Source organism: Oxyura jamaicensis, chromosome Z (assembly GCF_011077185.1).
Source record: "Oxyura jamaicensis isolate SHBP4307 breed ruddy duck chromosome Z, BPBGC_Ojam_1.0, whole genome shotgun sequence".
In the NCBI taxonomy this organism is placed as follows: Eukaryota; Metazoa; Chordata; class Aves; order Anseriformes; family Anatidae; genus Oxyura; species Oxyura jamaicensis.
Genome location: NC_048926.1, coordinates 55,071,662 through 55,091,329, shown reverse-complemented (window position 1 = coordinate 55,091,329; position 19,668 = coordinate 55,071,662). Strand labels below are relative to the sequence as shown.

The window sequence follows — 19,668 nt, the reverse complement described above, 5'->3', positions numbered from 1 at the left end:
TCCTGTTGTGTGACTGCTTCTTTGTCATCTTTGTTATGTCTAAACTGTTCTTCCCTGCTCTTAAGGCTGTACTTCTTCAGTAATGAGAAGCTGACCATCAGTGAGATGCTTACAGTTTTGTGGCCTGTTTTCAGCCTGTGCAGATATTTTCAAGGTCTTTGGAATTATCCCACACTCCATAATCATAACAAAAAACACCTGGCACTGACCTCCAGTTTGCACTGCAAATTCGCACTAGCTGATAACAAGCCTAACGGTTCACCAGCTCTTGCAAAGCTAGCATTAGGTTTCTTACTAGCAACAGCTGTGTCATTAATGCTGGGCCACCAGACAACGGTCACAGGCTGTACACCTACTTTTGGTGATGGCAAGAATTCATTCTCTGTAGATTAACATATATATATATATATTTGTAATTTCAGCACAGCATCTGAACTTCAGACTCCACCCAAGATTATGAGCATTTCCATTTTGCTCTGGGCACTCTCCTCTTACCATCTTGAAAGCAAGCCTCTGTATTTTGAGTGAGTCTAGACGTGCTAGCAGCTCAGTAAACTACAGTAATGATGGATGTATAGTGCCACAACATTTTGAAGGTTTTAAATGACCATGAACCAGGGAAGGGCTGTTCAGATTGAAGAAGAGGAAGCTCCAGGGTGACCTTATTGCAGCTTGCCAATACTTAAAGGTGGCTTATAAAAAGAAGGAGAGTGACTTTTTGCTCAGGCTGACAATGACAGGACAAGATGGGAACGGTTTTAAACTAAAAGAGGGGAGATTTAGATTAGATGTTAGGAGGAAATTACTCACTCTGATGGCGGTGAAGCCCTGGCACAGGCTGCCCAGAGAAGCTGTGGATGCCCTATCCCTGGAAGTGTTCAAGGCCAGGCTGGATGGGGCTTTGGGCAGCCTGGTCTGGTGGGAGGTGTCCTTGCCCATGGCAAGGGGCTGTAATTAGGTGATATTTAAAGTCCCTTCCAACCCAAACCATTCTGTGGTTCTAGGATTCTATATGAAGAACAGGAACGCTGAGACTGGATAAGGAATTTGGAGGGATTGGATGGGAGAGAGTGCACAAGACAGCTGTGACTAGAAGCCAGTAAGGGTAACAGAAGTTACTCTGCCCTGGTCAGGCCTCACCTGGAGTACTGTGTCCAGTTCAGGGCTCCCCGGTACAAAAAAGACAGGGACCTCCTGGAAAGAGTGCAGCACAGGGCCACAAAGATGATACGGGGCCTGGAGCATCTTCCCTGTGAAGAAAAGCTGAGAGACCTGGGTCTGTTCAGCTTGGAGAAGAGAAGACTGAGAGGGGATCTTATCAATGTGTACAAATATCTGAGGGGTGGGAGACAGAAGGATGTAGCTAACCTCTTCTCAGTGGCTTGTGGGGATAGGACAAGGGGCAATGGCTGCAAAATAGAACAGAGGAAGTTCTGCACTGACATGCGAAAGAACTTCTTCACAGTGAGAGTGACGGAGCACTGGAGCGGGCTGCCTAGAGAGGTTGTGGAGTCTCCTTCTCTGGAGATATTCAAGGCCCATCTGGATGCCTACCTGGGCAGCCTGCTCTGAGGAACCTGCTTTGGCAGGGGGGTTGGACCCAATGATCTCTCGAGGTCCCTTCCAGCCCCTACAGTTCTGTGATTCTGTGATTTTGTGATTCTGTGATTCTGTGATTCTGTGATTCTGTGAAATTGCAAAGAAACAGATCAAAGTATAAATTAGGTAACGGTGAGAGAAGAGAATAGGACTGCCTGATACTCAGTCAGGAAGCTGGGAAGAATGCAGAAAAGCCCCAGAGCTGAGGAGGCCAAGTAGTTTCTTTGAAGGGTATGGGACAGAGTAACTAGTGCAGGAGCTGGAGGCTGAATAGAAGGAGAGCAGTTCCATGAGAAAAGCTGCTGGGAACAGCAGCTGAAGTGACTGAGTCATGAAACAGAAGAGCCTTTCCATAGTGGGACGACTAAGGTGAGACAAATGGGACTGGAAATGTGGGATCTGCATGAGAAAAAGGCAAGAGAGGCATACTGGAAGATATGGAACTGCTATTGTTAAGCATCCTTTTTTTTTTTTTTTTTTTTTTTTTTTTTTTTTTTTTCCTAAAAAGTCATAGGAGAAAGGCTGTGAGCCACTAGAGCACATCCCAATCTGGTGAAGATTTTGAATCTAACCAGAGATGTTCCATCAGCATATTTTCTCCCTCCTTCAGCACAACTGTCTGCTCCTCCTTTAGTTATTTCCTGTGCTGAAGTAGCAGAGGTCTAAATGTTCCAGCCCTGTGCATATCACTGGGACACACTGCTTTCTGATTCGACAGCGCATGTCTTGGGGCTAATGACACAAAGCACATGATTAGGGCTATAAAAAACTCCAAAGATAAGGGCTGCTAGTTTTAAGATTTTTTTTTATTTTTTTTTTTCAGTTGTTGTTTTTGCCTCTTTTAGCATATTTACTATAGAACAGTCAGCAAAATGCCCTACCCCAAAAGGAATCTTTGCCCCAGGTTGTACCAGCTGTAGTGGAGGTGACTGTCCTGAAGTCCATATATTATGTGATTTAGAGGATGGGAGGCTGAGTGATCAAAGCTTTATGGAAAAGAAAAGCTGGTCCCTACACTGAGTCAGTGATGATTCCCCCAGCCTTTGCTGAAGATTTGCTGGGTGATGCTGTGCAAATTACTAATTTAAGCTTTTCACAGAAGACTGCAAATTTGAATTCCTATCTTTATGTCTGTGTGATTTGAGGCGTTATGATTTAATCTACCCAAGCGCTGAATTTGTCCAGCTACAAATCAATAAAAGTGTGCTGAACTACACAATGATCATAAAATACCAGCCTTTGACATCTCTAAATAGGCATGGGGAATAAATAGACGCTTTCTACCCTCATCTCATTGTATTTTAGTTCTGCCCTCTGTGCATGAATGTACTCTCTGTAAATTGAAGACAGAGAGGGGAGGAATAGTTCTCTCTCACCTTGCTGAGAGGTGTGTAAAAGTAAATTATTACTTTAAAAATCCCCCACACTCTTGTGAAATGTGCAAGGGAGACACAGGGGAGAAATGAAGAAATCTGTTGCCAGAGCAGTGTTTGAAGGGTATCTGGTGCAGAAAGCTTGCATGACACACACAAAAAAACAATGAGAATAAACTTAGAAATACTGATTAGTGTCAAAGTCCAGGATCCCAGCAGCATCAGCTTAGCCTGGAGGTCTCAGTCCTGCCCCAGTGAGAGCTGGGACAGTTTAGCCTGGAGAAACTATGGTTCAGAGAGATCTTACCAATGTGTGTAACAGCCTGATGAAGCTACATGGAGAAGGGACCTCCAGGTTCTTCTCTGTAGAGCCTACTGACAGGACAGGACATAAATAAACATAAAAAGGTAAGAGCATTCAATCTGAACACAAGAAGACACTTTCTTATTGTGAAGGTGGCCAAACAACAAAAGAGGTTCCCAGAAAGGCTGCAGTCTCCACCTGTGGAGCTACTCAAAACCCAGTTGGGCACAGTCTTGAACAAGGGGTTCTTGGTGATGCTGTTTGAACAGGCATGTCAGAATAGGCAGCCTCAGGAGGTCCCTTCCAAACTAAACAATTAGGTGATTCATCTGCCATTTCTTTTGATAAAAAACAAAACAAAACAAAACAAAACAAAAACTCTTAATATCTTGTTCCTTACCTAAACCATTGCATTTTCTCTGTGTTGTTTTGCCTCAGTCATTCCATTAAAAATGGGGTCTCATAATCTCGTGTTCCTCTGACTTCAATTTTATGGTTTTACATCTTCAGTCGTATCATTTCAAGCATCTTGTGCCCACCATTGCAAATATAGCTTCTACATCACCCTTCCAACAGTCTGTCCCTCTGCACAGCTCATTTTTGTACAGCTCTGAGCTTCCCTTAGGCACTGAGCAACCTCTGTCCTCTACACTCCACTTATTTGGGTTCTTCTTGAATACCACACACTGATGTGATGATTAGAGATGCAGCTGTAACAGCAACAAAAAGTAGCAGCACTGCAGCACATGTCCTAGTTATATGTACATTTCTGTTTTACTTTCTACTTACAGGTGTTCTTTGAAAAGCAGCTGTACCTCTTATCTTGAGACCTTTGTGTTTTAACACACCGCAGACACTACCAACAGCATATCCTCATTATTCCATCCAGTTCAAATTCTCATGGCAACAAATCAGTGTGGTAAACGGGAAGCAGTGTTGGTTTGCTGTGTTTGTGGGGGGCCTTGTAAAAGGGAACAACATGTCTGTCAATATGCATATGAAGTAAGAGACAGACATTTCAAGCCTGCTTGCCTAGCTGGTGAGTCTGTGCTCCCCATGGAGTACGCCTCATGGAGCAGCTGCCTTCCCGCTGGAGAGGAGAACCACCTCTAGTTAAAGACCACCCTTTCTTGGGTGTTGTGGCAACCAAATTCTGTCTGCAGAGTGACTGTCTGAAGGTGTGAGCTGCTCTCTGCTCCTCCCAGGTCAGGCAGAGTGGGCAGCTGGCCGAGCCAAGCTGCTCCTGTCAGAATGAGTTAAGGACCCTGGCTTAGCTCTAATTCCAGCTCAGCAGAAAAAGGTGAACAGCTGGGGCATGTGGAGCATCAGCATATTTCCTTTGTGGGCTGCAGTCTTCCTAGACCTATTTAGCAGCGTTGTTACTTGCAGCTGACACTGCCCAAGTCAGCATGTGCTCGGAGATCTCTACATGTCTGCGGTGAGGGAGCTTGCTGCTGGATGTTAAATGGTGTGCAGGGCAGCTGCTGTGAGGCAGGCAGGTGCTGGAAGCTCCACGTGCCTCTCCAGCCCGCTCTCCTTCGCTCCTGTGACTTGTGGAGGAGCAGCAAAGTAGCTGCCACCTTTCAGACGCAGGAGTCTAGTTGTAAAATATTAGGTTATTCTAAATGAGGAAAAAAAATACTATTTTTTTCAAACTCCTGTCTGTAGCTTGATGGTTGCGAGCCATCAGCAGGTTGAGGGAGTCTTTTCATTGATTTCGATGGACTTGGACCAGACCCCAGGCAGTGTGTGTGCCCTCCCCTTCCCATCACTGGAGCCACAGGCGCCTGAGCAATAAAGCTCTAGTGAGAGAGATTTCCTGAGACGTGCTTCCTGCCCAGATGTCAGCTGGACACTGCCTGTCTCATTTGCATGCTGAATGGGTTAACAGGCAGCTGAAAGCACTCACATTTACATTTTCTGCGCTGGAGACGTCTATTCTACTAAATCTTTAATTTCATAAATCAAAACTGTTCTGGAATAGTCAGTCAAAATTCCATTGAAATCATTGAAATCATTTCCTTAAAGTGCTGGATGTACCTCACGGCGGTCCCTTATTTTGGCGAGTGCTTGAAAACATCTTGTGGAACAGAGCACGGTGGATTTGGAAATGAGAATTGTCTCTCATCCCGGTGCACAGAATGGGGAGAAACTGCACCGTACTGGAAGTATTTTGTAGTCTGGTTCTTGCTTGGTCGTTTCATTAAGTTGTTCCCCTGCTAAACTCTGCTCGGTGTGACACAGGAGTTAGAGGGCACTACTGCGGGCTACAAGCCCACGGTTGTCCGCAAGGTGTGGCATCTGCCTTTAGAAAACAACGCGTCCTGCCCCCCTTTGCGGGGTAAGGCAGCAGGAACAAAAATAACGGGTTTGGTGTTGTAAAAACACTGCAAAATAGCGCAAAACGGGCAGCGATCAGAGCGGGGCCCCGCCGCCCCTCCCTCCCCGTGCGGCAGCCCAGCGCCAACGGCCGCGCCCCTCAGAGCACAGCACCCTCGGCGGCCGTTAACGGCTGACAACCGCCGGACCCGCCCCCTCCTCGCCGCCGATTGGCCCCGCCCCGGGGCGGTGCTGCCCTCCCATTGGTGGCGGCGGAGGCCCCGCCCCTTCCGCGCCGATTTGTGGCCGGGACGCGGGGCCGGAAGCCCGTTGCCGTTGCCGCCGCCGCCATGTCGTCGGACGCGGAGGTGCTGGGCGCGCAGCCGGCCGGTAACGGCGCGCTGGACGGCGCCGAGGAGGACCCGGCCGCCGCCTTCCTGGCGCAGCAGGAGAACGAGATCGCGGGCATCGAGAGCGACGAGGGCTACGGCATCCTGGACAGCGGCGACGTGCCCACCGGGCTGCAGGCCGTCGACGGATTCGCTCCCGGTACGGTGCGGCGGAGGGAGGACGGTCGGGCGGGCCGCGCCGCGACCTTCGTACCCGGCGGCACGCAGCGCGGCACGGCCTGCGCCTACGGTGGTGACACGGCCCTGCGGAGTCAGTTAGCTCGTGGGGTTTGGGGTGTGGGGGCTGGAGGCTGGGTGTTAGAGGGGTTGGCGCGGTTGGAGCGGCCTCCTCGAGCGCTGGGGTGCGAGGGGGGTCATCAGAAAACCATCCTGTGCTGATAGATGCAGCTTGGCTTCCTTTTATATAATGCAGAAATAGCACAGGGCTCCCCCTTTCATACACCTCACACCTCGCTTTTACTCCCCCTTTCATGCACCTCACACACCGCTTTTTCCTCCCCATAAAGCCCATATATAGCCTTTGTATTTAAGACATGCTAGAATATAAAAACAGCTCCTTGAGGACAGAGTTCACTGCGAGAAGTTGTTGGATGCTGGCCTCTCCCAGCTGCTAGAACCATCCAGTCCCACTGCCTTCTCCACACGCGTGCAATGTGGCTCTCACAGTGTGATTTCTCCTCGAAAAGTCAACTTGTTAAATGCTTCCAAATTGGGTTGAAATGTAAAAATTGTTAAGCTGTGTTTGAAGAAGTGAAACTGGTATTGGAGAACTTGTAGAAAAAAATCATAATGGATATAATAACTTGATCTGAGAAGCCTAGGTGCGATCTGCATGTCATCTTGCTGTTTAACATGTCTTGGGATTGTGTTTATCCTCTGGCCTGTTACATAGGCATAGCAGATAGTGCTTTTGAACCTTTGGTCTCCTTTTTAATACAACCTTCATTTGCTGGCTGTTGGAGCCTGTACTCTACCAGTAAAAAAAAAAAGTGCAGATTGCAGCAATGCAAAATGTGCTTGTTCAGCCATGGGGATGTATGAATTAATGACTTATGTTGGCATTTGTCTTTGAGATTTCTTGTGATCCAGTCAGCATCCTAACAAACATCAGACAGCTTTAGTCCATTCTAGTTTATTAAACAATTTTGTAATTAAGTAAGTGAATGCAAATTTCTTGCTGAATTTATATAAGTCCTTAAGTAAGTCCTTAAGCACTGTGGTCAGGGATCTGTGGATTTACTTTTTTTTAACCTTCTTGAACTCCTGACTTATGGATCTGCTGCTGGATAAATTTTCTTCCTCAATACCGGGGAAAAGTTGTAGCTGAGGCAACTCTCAACTGGAGTTTGAAGATCTTAACTAGATCTTAACTTCAACTATTGAGAAGCAGTCGCAGCTTCATGTAATGTACTTCTGAGGGATGTGCTATCTCACACAACAATGTGTTTACGTTGCAGCCTGTTAAAAAAAGAACAAAACAAAAACATTCTCATGGACAGTGGTGAACTCCAGGAGCTTATGCCCGTGCAAACAGGTATTAGTGTATAGTCCTGTTAATTTTAGTTATATTGAATGCTGAGCGAGTATGGGGGAAATGGCAGGATGTTGCCAAGCTGACCTGGTCTCACAGAATATCACTTCATAGTGCTGTGGTTAGGACTGGACTGCTGGTCTGTCCCATTTGATCATGTATTACGTAAGTAGCCCTTCTGTTCGAGCTTCCTAGGCATGCAGAAATTAATCTTGTTTTCCCTTGAAAGGGGAAGTATAATCACTGTTTCAGAAGACAAGAAATACTGTATAAATAAAGCAATATAAAGCTGTTGTCTAGTTATTAGTATCTTGGTCTCTTATGGGATGCCTTTCTCAGTGATAAATCAGTTACAGCAGTTCACTTGCTGTGTCCTTTCATCAGGAATGGATGTGTTTGGGTTGAAGTGTCTGCCTTTTGGAACTTGTGTGTCAGTGCAAAGATCCCGTGACAGCTTGTCAGGTAGTTTCTTATTGAGAAGAACATTCAAAGGCAAGTGTTTTTGTGTTAACAATAATGAAAATATTACTCAAGTTTAATGTAGGCTGCCTAGTCTCAAACATCTTCAGCTCTGTCACTTTTATGTGAACTTGAATGAATGATGCCTCTCCACCTCTGGGAGAGGCTCATAAGCCTCTCTAGGAATTAAGGGACTTAATTGCATTTGGTGGTTTGTCCATTAAACCATAACAGCTCACAACATTTAATATTCTCTCAGGGACTGAATATGAATTTGCTTGAAGATATCGTTAGGGAATTTTCGTCCTTTCTCTAGTTAGCACCACAGACCGAATGAGTTACTTATTAGTGACTGTTGGTACTTCTTAACAGTTTGAACTGTCAGTGCCATAGGTTTTGCTGTGCAATCACCATCTTTAGGCTTCAAGGCATTATAAGATAGCATTGAGAAAGGTATAATATATTTGGAGAGATCTATTTAACTTGTATTTGCAATTTTGTGGTTATAGTATGTGATCATGAATTTCATGGTAGAAAAATCTATTTTGCCTTTTATTAAGGAATGCTATGTGTGCTAGGAACTTACAGAAGCACTTATAGCACATCATTACTGCATGCAGAGGTGTGCAGCATTACTGCCTGTGTGATCTAGGATCAGCCTAATGAATTTATTGAAAATGACTCTACTTGTTTTTGCTGTGACAGCAGGCTAGAAATAACAAGCTTTCTTCCTGACCTGTTTGTCTTTATTTTACACACAGGCTTGAGAAATAGAAAACATCTCTTCCTCAGTTTCTTGCATCACTAACTTAAAAAAAAAAAAAAAAACTGAGCAAACAATAAAACCAAAACAACCACTGTTTAGAAGGTTGTTTTTATCCTCTTATGGATGAGAGATAGGTGAAAGGGAAGCTGTGTTCTTCTGTTGTTTTAACTATGCCTACAAGTTCACCTGAAGTAGCAGTGAAGAAGTAGAATACTCAGTGTCTAAAAGGGATGCTGAAAGTAGCTTGTAAGTACTACTTTTATATGTATGGTCATATTGAAGTTCATTTCTCCTGCATGCAGGACATTGTCCAAAATGTAGCTGAATACAAGGACTTCAGGAGAGGCTAACCCATGAGGTAGGAACTGCTTGGGCTTGTTACAAGTGATAACTCTGCACAGTCCTGCCTCTGACACTTCTGGTAGCACTCATCTATTGCATTGCCAATAAAACTTGGGGAGGCTAGTAAATAAGGCTAAGCAAACTGTTTTAAACCAGAGAGTAACGTTTGGTATTACTTGAAAACAACTCCTTGCAGTAGCTGATGGCCATTACAGTAAGCTTCTGGCAGCTTGGTTACTGTCCATATTCAGTATTAAAGTTAATATGAAAGGAGGAGTGTGTCAACACTAAAGCCCTTGGCTAAACCTGTGCTTTGGTCTTGGAACTAGTCTGTAGCTCTTGCATAGTACTACCAGAAAGCTCAATGCTGAAGGAACAACTTGTATGCGAATGAAGCCTCAACTGTTTGGTCTGCCCTGTTCTGAAGTTGAATTAACGTCCTTCGCTGTTCCCTTCAGCTAGAAGCTTAATTTGGCAAATTCACTGCTTCTTGACTTGTAGAACTGAAGGGACAAAATTGTTGTGTTTATCTTCAGGCTACCCAGACCTTTCTTCAGTAAACTGTAGGACATGTGGAGGGCACTGATTCTAGCTGTCTGTGTCTGACAGCTTGGCTGCTGTTTGTCTCCCGTCTATGCAGACTGCTGATACGGCTGAAGTTCTCACCAGCCCAGACCCTGAAAATGTCTGGGAAGTAGCTGTGTGGGAAGTTCGTTACCCTATTGTCAGCATGTCGCAGAACCACAAATGCTTGGACATGTTCAGTGCTTATCTTAAGTCCAGAAGAAAACACCGAGGAATGTGGGATATTTATTCCTAACTTTTTGAAAAAGGGTGGTGTTAACTTCATGAGCTTCAAGATGCAGTACTGTGTTGGGATTGGATGGGCTCTCAGGCCAGTAGAGAACTCCTTGTTTGTGGTCCATGAAAACATTACAGTGATAATAGTATTTAGGCTTTGTCTGGAGGAAGCCAGGTACAAAGTAACATTTCTGATGAAAAAATCTGATACATAGCTTGCCTTGCTTATTGAGACAAAGTAATTCATACTGAATTGCACAAAGACTGAGACTGGAGAGCTGAAAAGAGAATATTTGACCATTGGTTCTGTTCCTGTTAGTGTGCTTGTCTTGGCATGTGATAGGATGTTGATACAGAACCATTTCATCTTCAGCTGGCAGTATGCGCAGTCAGCATGCTGACTCGGCATCTTAATCACAAGTTCTAGGGAGCTTAAAACAGATGGGAAGTTTGTTTCAGTATTTTTTAATGCTTCCGACTTGTGTGCTCTCTGAAAACACTTTCTGCAGCACCAATTAGCTGTTTCCAAGCAGAAGAAAGCAGTCCTAAGACAAACATATCTGTTCCTCAGCTGCAGCTCTCAGCAAGAATGTTTTTCCTTTCACCTCTGTGGTCTACCAGCCTGAGTGCTAAAGATGTTGATGAATGCTTTCTCTTTGTTAGAGTAACAAAACCTACTTGTATTATCACGGCTCTTTGAAAAACCTTCAACAGTAAACCCGCTAGCCTAGCTGGTGAGTCTGTGCTCCCCGTGGAGTATGCCTCATGGAGCAGCTGCCTTCCCGCTGGAGAGGAGAACCACCTCTAGTTAAAGACCACCCTTTCTTGGGTGTTGTGGCAACCAAATTCTGTCTGCAGAGTGACTGTCTGAAGGTGTGAGCTGCTCTCTGCTCCTCCCAGGTCAGGCAGAGTGGGCAGCTGGCCGAGCCAAGCTGCTCCTGTCAGAATGAGTTAAGGACCCTGGCTTAGCTCTAATTCCAGCTCAGCAGAAAAAGGTGAACAGCTGGGGCATGTGGAGCATCAGCATATTTCCTTTGTGGGCTGCAGTCTTCCTAGACCTATTTAGCAGCGTTGTTACTTGCAGCTGACACTGCCCAAGTCAGTGTGTGCTGGGTATCCTTATGGGTGAGGCAAAGCTGTTAGTAACATGACTTTTTACCTTACACAGAGAGGTGTAATGTAGCACTGTTCCAGAAAGGTGCCTTGCTGAGACTTAGCAGTTCCCGAAAATCTTAGTGCCTTTTGCATAGTCTGGTGATTTAAATGATTTCATAAACTCAAATGTTTGTCTCAGAATTGATATGTGTTCTCTAATCTTTGTTCCAAGATGAAATTCTGAGCTTCTGTGGCAAAGATTGCAGCTGGTCACGTTCCTAAGGCTGTACTGCCAATGTCACTTTGGAAGGAATAATGCTGCAGCTGAAGTAGAAAGCTATCAAATACAATAGCAGAAGTTAGCTAAGTTGTTCTTTTGGTAGGAATGATGGCTGTAACTTTTGAACTAACTAGGAATCAGGAGGTATCCAAACTATGGTAATATTTACAAAGCGTTGCCACGTTGGATTATTAGTCTTCTAGGTAGATGGAAGAGTAAGTCATGCTGCTTAACTTCTGAACAGTTGTCTAGTACTCATTTTCTAAGACAGGAGAGAAAGTGGGAGTAACTTGTAGACATTCCCTGTAGCAGCTGCTTAGTAATATCAGTTCTGCTCTTTATGTAGCCTGTGGTGTGATCCTGTGGTGAAGAGCTGACTTTGTATTGTGGATTTCAAAGAACGTCTCACTGTCCCTTGTGCCTATCTGGAAGGGGAGGAAAAGTGCAGAGATAAGGAAATGACCCTGTGAGATATCAAGTGATGAGCATTTACATAACTCCCACATTGGATACTGTAGTATAGCTTTCCCTACAAGTAACTGTAGTCAATAAATCCACTGGTATTGTTTTTCTCAAATGGCTAAACTACAGTGGTTTCTTTACAGGTGCTGTTGATGGAGTGATTAATGGAGATGTCTATCAGGTAAGGTAGAATCATTCTGTATTTAGAAGGTGCTGTTCTGCTGTAGGAATTTTACCTCAATCTAGGCTCACGCTTCCCATTGCCTATATCTAATTTGCTTGTACCTTATGTCTGAAGAGGAACTTATATTCTGATCGCTCATCTCATGTTATGCCCATATTGTGCTCTCCTCTGAACTTGTAGTCAGCTTAAAGCAGCTGTCCATTTTGAACTATGGCTGAATGGAACATAGCCACTGTGAGCAGGTTGACATCGTAGGATGGCTTAACATCGACTTGCCACTGGCTAATGAACTGAACAGAGCACGTTCTGACTACTTTAAAGCAGAGTTTTCTATACTGCTTATTCTTTAAGGATAGCTTGTATATCCTGTCTGTCTTAATAGCATTGGTCTTACAAGGAACTGACTGAAAACATGTCACATTTCTTAGTGACAAAGCTGCATGAAATTGAACTGCTGGCTAGATAGCTCAGTCATATTATGAAAGCATGTTAGGCAGGTAATAACAAAAGGAGATGCTTGCTTTATCAGTGTCAGGGAGAAATAGGGCATGTTAAGGCAATCACTGCATTGTAGCTGAACTTAAGACAAGTTTGGCTAAAGCATTGTTGCTTCCTGCTGTGAGAGTTGCTTGGATAGTGCTGTTTAAGTGAATGCTTGGAAAGGACACAGCATATGAGCTACTTTTCCATAGACTTTTAAGTGAACACAGACTGCTGGAGACATAAGCCACTTTCACTGCTGCTAACGTTTTTGTCCTCACTGTTGCTGGTGAGGTTGGTAGGAAAACTACTTCTTATTGGTTCTCTGTGCCTCATTACATGATAAAAGGTAGATGAAATATTTTGTTTATTTGCAGTTCTAATCAATCAACTGCTTTGTTTGATGGAGCTTCCTCGTAATGTTGAAGAACAGACTGAATGGGCTATACAAAACTTCTTTGAGCCACCTGTAACTCATTTATCCCTGCAACTGGCCAATTTATTTTGTTTTGAATTCAGTGTGAAACCTGGTGCTGTTGTACCAACCTGTCTCATTATCTTTGCATTATTCTTTCATCTTGAGGACTGTAAGATGCCCAAAGAAGGGCAGGATGTAGCCACATCTGCCATGAACTGCAATCTAGTATTATCAGCAGTGGTACTTCATCTATTCAGAGTAGGGTGAACCAGTGAAAGCTGTTGGAGTATGCTCTGTGGCAAAAAGCACTATATTCATTATTTTTGGAAGTCTGGTGTATTAATAACACTATTCATTGCAGGTCTTTGAACTATTGTAAGGTAAAAAGTATGCTAGTACTAGCACTGCTTTATTATTTAAATGTTAAACTGCATCCTGTTTAACATAGCTGCTTACAACAATACAAATTCTGTAGTGCCTTTGACTGGTATTAAAAGCCAACTTCCTTTAAGGTTTATGCATTTTTCTGAAGTAGACAAATGCAAGTTACAGAGAACATTTTAAACTCCTGTGCACAAAACCAATAAAAATAGAAAAATTACTTCCATAGCAGGTATTTAAGGTGGGAGGATCTGTAGGCTTGCAACTGTATGCTGAGGCACTAGGCACTGTCTTCTGCTTTCTTCAGGCATAGAGCTCTGGCACAGCTGGAATTCCTAGTCAGCCTGAATTTGTTTGATCCTAAATTCCCAGAGGCAGCCCTATATTAATTTGCATCAATCCCACTGTAATTTGTGGCAAGAAATTTTTAATTGTAATGGTGAAGATGTGGTATAGTGTAAGATGAATGTCATGTGCTCAGTTCAGAAGCTGTCTACTTTTATGTAGCTTGCAGGCAATTACCTGATACTCAGCTGTAATGAGTAAATGTGATTATTTTTTCCCTTTAAGGAGAGTAACGGTCCAACAGACTGCTATGCTGCCATATCACAAGTAGATCGACTGCAGTCAGAACCAGAGAGTATTCGTAAATGGAGAGAGGAGCAAAAGGAGCGCCTGGAGCAGCTTGGTAAGGAGGGTGTTTGTTGCGGTAGAGTTCTTGCTGGTGACTCAGAAGTGGTGGCTTCTTAAGCAGGCAAACTTCTCAAACCATGGTTTCTAGCTCTTTGGAGCATAACTTGTTTCTTGAGCTTGAGCAGGAAGCTTGGGCGATGCATCTTCTGGTACACAGACTGTTAATATTGGTGTAGGTAGGATCCAGCAAGCAAGTGGATCTCTGAACCTTGATCCAAGAATGTTTAAGTGGCTTGCCCTTTACTTACCAATAAGCTGTTCCTCAGTCCTGTAACAGAAAACAAACAGCTTTTATCAGCAGAAAAGGGTGAGTTAATGCAACAACCATCAGCACTTTTTTTTTTTTTGCAAGGGAGAAGATTGCTCTGTGAGCAAGGAAGAAAAATTTTGTGATGGAGGCCATCTGTTATGTAGCTTTAACCTAATAGCTAACTTAAGTAATGGACTTGTAACTAAACCAAGCTATCAAATTAAGGGACACCTACCTGTGGACAGCTTCTAAGAGCCTACAAACTGGTGTGCTTTCCAGTTCCATTTGGGAGGGGACTTGAAACTGTTAGGAAAACTTTCTATACAGTGTGATTCCAGATAGAGCTGAGCCTGTTGTTTATCTTCTGTGCTGGTTACAGCAGATGAGTTTGTCCTGAACTGCAGGCTGGGCATAAAAGCAAGCTGAGTGTTGTGCTCCCTCATTTTGTCTAATGCAGAGGCTTTACTCTGAGTTCTGTTCTAGTATTTCCAGAACAAGGTGACAGCTTCTGTTTCTGAACAGTTTGCAGACTTACTGAATCAGAATCAGTGTACAGATTCTTAGCTTAAACTGAATTAGACTGTCTGCAACACGGGCATTCTGTTTAGCTAACCCTCTGAATTCTGAGGGCATTGGACTTCTCATGGCCTAAATCAGGAAACCTAACTCTTGAATGGATCAAGCAACAATCTGCACTAGGGTGCGCTCTGAACCATCAGCTGAAATGTTAGCAAAATCTAAGTAGAACAACTGTGTCTGACAGATCAATTCTTAAATCTTTAGATGCTAACTCACGAAAGCAGGAAGCAGAATGGAAAGAGAAAGCAATAAAGGAGTTGGAGGAGTGGTATGCCAGGCAAGATGAAAAGCTCCAGAAAACAAAAGCCAGCAACAGGTAAGATTTCTCCAGCCATTTGAAGACCTATGTTACTGTCTGTGAAAGTAATTGGGTAGGGGGAGAGGTTAGAATGTCTAGCACTAATCCTTCATCCCACTTCAGTAACCTGTCTAATTAAGAGATGGGTGTCCAGTGGTAGACTCTTCTCTAAGTTATCTTAAAGTCTAGATTCTGTGTCCAAGAACAGTAAGTGAAAGTGTTAAGATAATGAACCAAAATTATTTATGTCCTTGAGACACAAAGTTTGAACTTGGCCAGAGTTTATCAGTCTTCCTACTTATTTGTATGTACCTAACTGCACAGGCCTTCAGTGACCACCATGCAACTAGCAATCTTACTAGCTCTCAAAAGCACAGAAGTGGCCTTCTAGTTACTTTGCTGCCACTTGTTTCATTAGGTATCTTAAAACCTTGGACTGTTTAATGTGGGAGTGTTTGAGAAATACCCAGAGTACTGCTAGTGAAGAAGTAAATGATTATTTAAATTATTACATTTAAGGCTTGAATTGTTTCATTATGGGCTGTGGAGCAGAAACTAATGGCTTAGCTGCAGTCTAATAAATTCTTACAGTTCCTTAGAAGCTCCCTGTAGAACTTTGACTTCTGGCTACGTAAAGGTAAACATGATAGTCCTGACTTAGATCTTCAGTTCTGACTTAGGATTGCCAGTGTCATTTTGTCCAGGTAATCATCAGGGCTACTTTATACTCTGGGAATGCACAGTCATCAAGCTGAACTGTTTTTTGAAATGCCATTTTTCCTATCTAAATTGCCAGCAGGCTTGTCAGAAGTAGTCCTAGCTTACCTAGGACTACTAGACTTACTAACGGAAGAAAGGAGGCCTATATAGCCTACAAAATTATGGATTTGACGCTTTCATTCCCTGAGGTACAGCCTTTCTGATAGGTTGAAGAGAAAACAGGTTTGCCAATCGTAGAAGCAGTGGCAAGATCTCATGATATCCCCATAGCTTTATCTTGGACAGAGTTTGAGCTTAGGGTGTGCATTCAGGAGAAAGGCCCATTTAACAAGAGCTGCAATCATGGAAGTAAAGCATTGCTCTGGGAGTGTTTGGCTTTCTCATCAGCCTGGTGAGATCTAACTAGTCTCTGTCCACTGGAAGTAGTTTAACATTAATACTGGGGCTAGCCCTAGGCTAGCTGGTCCCAAATTCCTAGGACACAGGAGAGCCTTTATGCTGCCCCTGTGAGTCAGTGTCCTTACTGGTACATTCCTTGTGGTAGTAGTGACTTCCCTGTTAGAATGAGGTCTAGGCAATATGAGATTAACACACTTTTTAAAAACTGCCTTCAGCTGTGTTCTGTACTTCTCATCCTTATCTCTTTTCTCCTGCCTGCTTGCCTGCCTGTTGGACTACTTGCTACCTAGGGTGGCAGATGAAGCTTTCTACAAACAACCCTTCGCTGATGTGATTGGTTATGTGTATGTTGCTTAACTACTAATTCTGTTTGCTCTAGTAACTAGGTAACGAGGAGGATCAGACATAGTGCTGAATGACCAAGTGTGACTTCTGCTGAGTATTTCAGGCTAGTAGAAGCTAGAATAAGTAAACAGCCTTTACTTCTGCACAGCACTTAATGCTGCAGATCAGAGTCAGTTTTCCTGTGGGAATCTGCACAACATCCAGCACCTTTAAATTAAGTTATGTAGTACACATGCCACTGGCATTTTGTTAGTGAGTTCAGTAGTCTGTAAGATACAGTACTGAACAGTTCACTGGCTTTACAGGCCAGTGAACACTGCTTAGCAAGATGCTTTGTATGTATGGATTAATGTCACATGCAGTCTCATGTGGGTGCTGTATTTAGTCCTGGTTGCTTCCATGGTGAAGTACAATGTTTAACTGCATTCTGTGTAATAGGCATTGTGCTCCTGATCTGTGCCATTTGCCTATTTAATCAGAAATATTCAAGCAAGCCTTGCACGTAATGCTCTGGAAACCAAAGAAGGTGGGAAGGAATCAACTGCCATAAATCAGGGTAGAAAAGGTGCCTGTGCCTATAGAACTTAGGGTGCTGTTAGAACAGATGAAAAGGACAAGAAGGTGGTATTGGAAAATCAACATTAGCTGCTGGCAGAACATTTATGAGCACTTATTTGTAGACCTGTTGCCAGACTAATGGACCAGTGAGAAAGAATACAGCCATGACTGTTAAGCCCCAATGAGTATGCTAGTTTCTGTGGGGTGGAAGGATTGCAATGTTCATTGGCTTGTTCATGTCTTTTAATTTCTTCCCTTAATTTGTAGACTTGAATTGAAAGATGGCCATGTCACAGATTCTAAGGTGACACCTTTAGAAGGTGTACTGGTGAGCCATGGTGTGGCCTTGAGTGCATTTATATTGAAGGTCCAGTGTGGAACTCATTACCTAATTGTAGATGGATGTAAAGCAAGACTTGTGAAATGATGGATTTACAGGTGGTGTTTGATTTTGTTCTGAAGCCTTCTGGAGTTGACTTAGACTTTCTAATAAAACACGTATTTTCCTGTAGCCATTGCAAATGTGCAGTGCAAGTGCTGCAGAATAAAATTGGCAGCATGCTTCCTGAATGTAGGCTGAGCTACTAGTGCATGTTGAGCCAGCTGACCATCTGCATTAAACTCATTCTCATTTTCTATATCTGACTTAAACTTTCTCTCCTTGTTTCTTTTCTTCTTTTCACCTTTAAGCACAAACATAAATCATCCTTGCTACAGCCTAGAACAGTTAAGTAAAAAATCTTCACTGCCCCTTAAAAGTGTCATGTCACATAAAGTAGCAGTGTTGTAGTGACCCTTGTCTTTAGTGGTGTCTGTAACCTTACCATCCCTGTGAACAGTGCTGAACCCTCATGGGAGAGTCATCCTCACTGCTTTCTCTGTACTGCTTGTTGGAGTAGATGGATTTGGTTTGATCTCTCGATGCTTGCTGCTCTTGCACTCAGGCAGCTACCAGGGCCCCACAGATCACCTAAACTGAATGCTGGAGTGTTACACGTGCGTTGAAGCAATGCTGTTGGCAGCACAGAAAAGCCAAAAGGATACTGCTGGGAAGGCACTGTTACTAACCTGTACATGTTGTAAAAAGCCTCCTTAGAGTATCCCTCGGGTGAGAACGAGCAGGCGAAATGTGTTTATCCTGCTAGCTGACTCCAGATGAGTCATGCTCTCTGCCAAGATGTGCTTTAGGCTATAGCACCCACAGGCATGGGATTCGTGACTTAAATTCCTTTTGATTCATGCTGCTTCACTACAGCATTGGGAATCATCAGCAGATAGTTTTATGATGGCCTGGAGGCCTTGGGGCTGATTTAAATCCTTAAATGGAATCCGTTGTAAGACATGCTTGCAGGAAACTGTAAATTTCTAGTTGGCAAGTGTCCAAAGCAAGCCATCAAGTGGCAGAGGCTCAAATAGTTAAGACTTGGGCATTTCTTCATAAATAAAATGCCTACATAGGAGTGCCTTACTTTCTGGCAGTTTGTGTGGTGACTCCTGTAGGCAAAGACTCGATAACTACTCTTAAAACCAAACACCTGTATTCCAACATTTTACACAGCAATCCTCTGCACTGCTTGTGCACAGCATACTATTGCAACCTACTTCCATCTCCAGGGTTGGGGCAGTGGGAGCTTAAATAGCCATAATGTTCACAAGCAGCTGTCAGGTCACATTTCTTACAAAACATTCTGAAAGAAACTGCATCCTGTAAGAGGGAAGGAGTGCCTTATGTTGGGCGTTAACACAAGGTGCATTGCATTGCTTTCAGGGCAGCTGAAGAAGCCTTTGTGAACGATGCAGAAGAGGTATTTCCGGGCACTGAGTGGGAACGTGTGGCTCAGCTCTGTGACTTTAATCCCAAGTCTAGTAAGCAGGCTAAAGATGTGTCCCGCATGCGTTCAGTCCTCATCTCACTCAAGCAGGCTCCGCTGGTTCGCTGAAGGAAAGCACAATGGAAACACTACAAATGCAATATCTTAACCTTACTCAGAGAAGCTGTGTTTGCAGTAATTGGATTAATTGTTTCAATGTTTTTTTTTTTTTTTTGGACCAAACCTCATGATGTATCTAGAGCTGATCATTGTTTGATTGCATGTTCTTCGTCATGTTTTCTTTGTGTCTGGGAGAACCTCCAGAACTGTAGTCTCTGTGCTGTTTGCACTGAGATGTCACTTCCAACATTACTGATATTAAAGATCTATTAAACAGCAAAATGTGTTGACTTTGGATGAATTGAGAAGCTGTCCTGCACTTTTTCCATGGGGAGTCTTTAAATTGTGTGTGAGCAAGCATTTCTCTTAATTGATGGGTATTTCACTGTGCTGGTGAATGACTAGCCAGCAGTCATTGCTCCTAGTTCCTTAGAGGATGTTCTGCATGTCTCTAAGTGTTCTTAAAGCTCCTGAGAGCTTTAGTTAAAACTGCTTCCTTATCCAATTTATTACACAAGACAGGAGCTTTGGGAAACTGGAGCAGCAGGCTTGTTGGCTTGTTAAGGAGCTTATCTCTCTTCTAGTGGAACTGAGGACACTACCTTCTGCAGGTAAGCAGTTCAGGGTAGTTTTCTGCTAAGTGACTCACTCCAGCTGTTGATCTTCAGCTAGAAACGCAGTACAGGGCACT

General features: G+C 43.7%; 1 protein-coding gene across 2 annotated transcripts; it reads left to right on the top strand.

The window, feature by feature from the left end:
- The first annotated feature begins 5,855 nt into the window (after positions 1-5,855).
- CLTA (clathrin light chain A) lies at positions 5,856-19,259 on the top strand. Of its 2 annotated transcripts, XM_035310045.1 has the most exons (7): positions 5,856-6,144; positions 11,885-11,922; positions 13,775-13,892; positions 14,931-15,042; positions 16,434-16,487; positions 17,737-17,772; positions 18,815-19,259. In XM_035310045.1, exons 1-7 carry the CDS (start codon positions 5,946-5,948, stop codon positions 18,984-18,986), a joined length of 729 nt encoding a protein of 242 aa, XP_035165936.1. In that variant the 5' UTR covers positions 5,856-5,945; the 3' UTR covers positions 18,987-19,259. The 2 variants fall into 2 exon arrangements, with proteins under 2 accessions (XP_035165936.1, XP_035165937.1); XM_035310046.1 differs by lacking the exons at positions 16,434-16,487; positions 17,737-17,772.
- Positions 19,260-19,668: the final 409 nt, after the last annotated feature.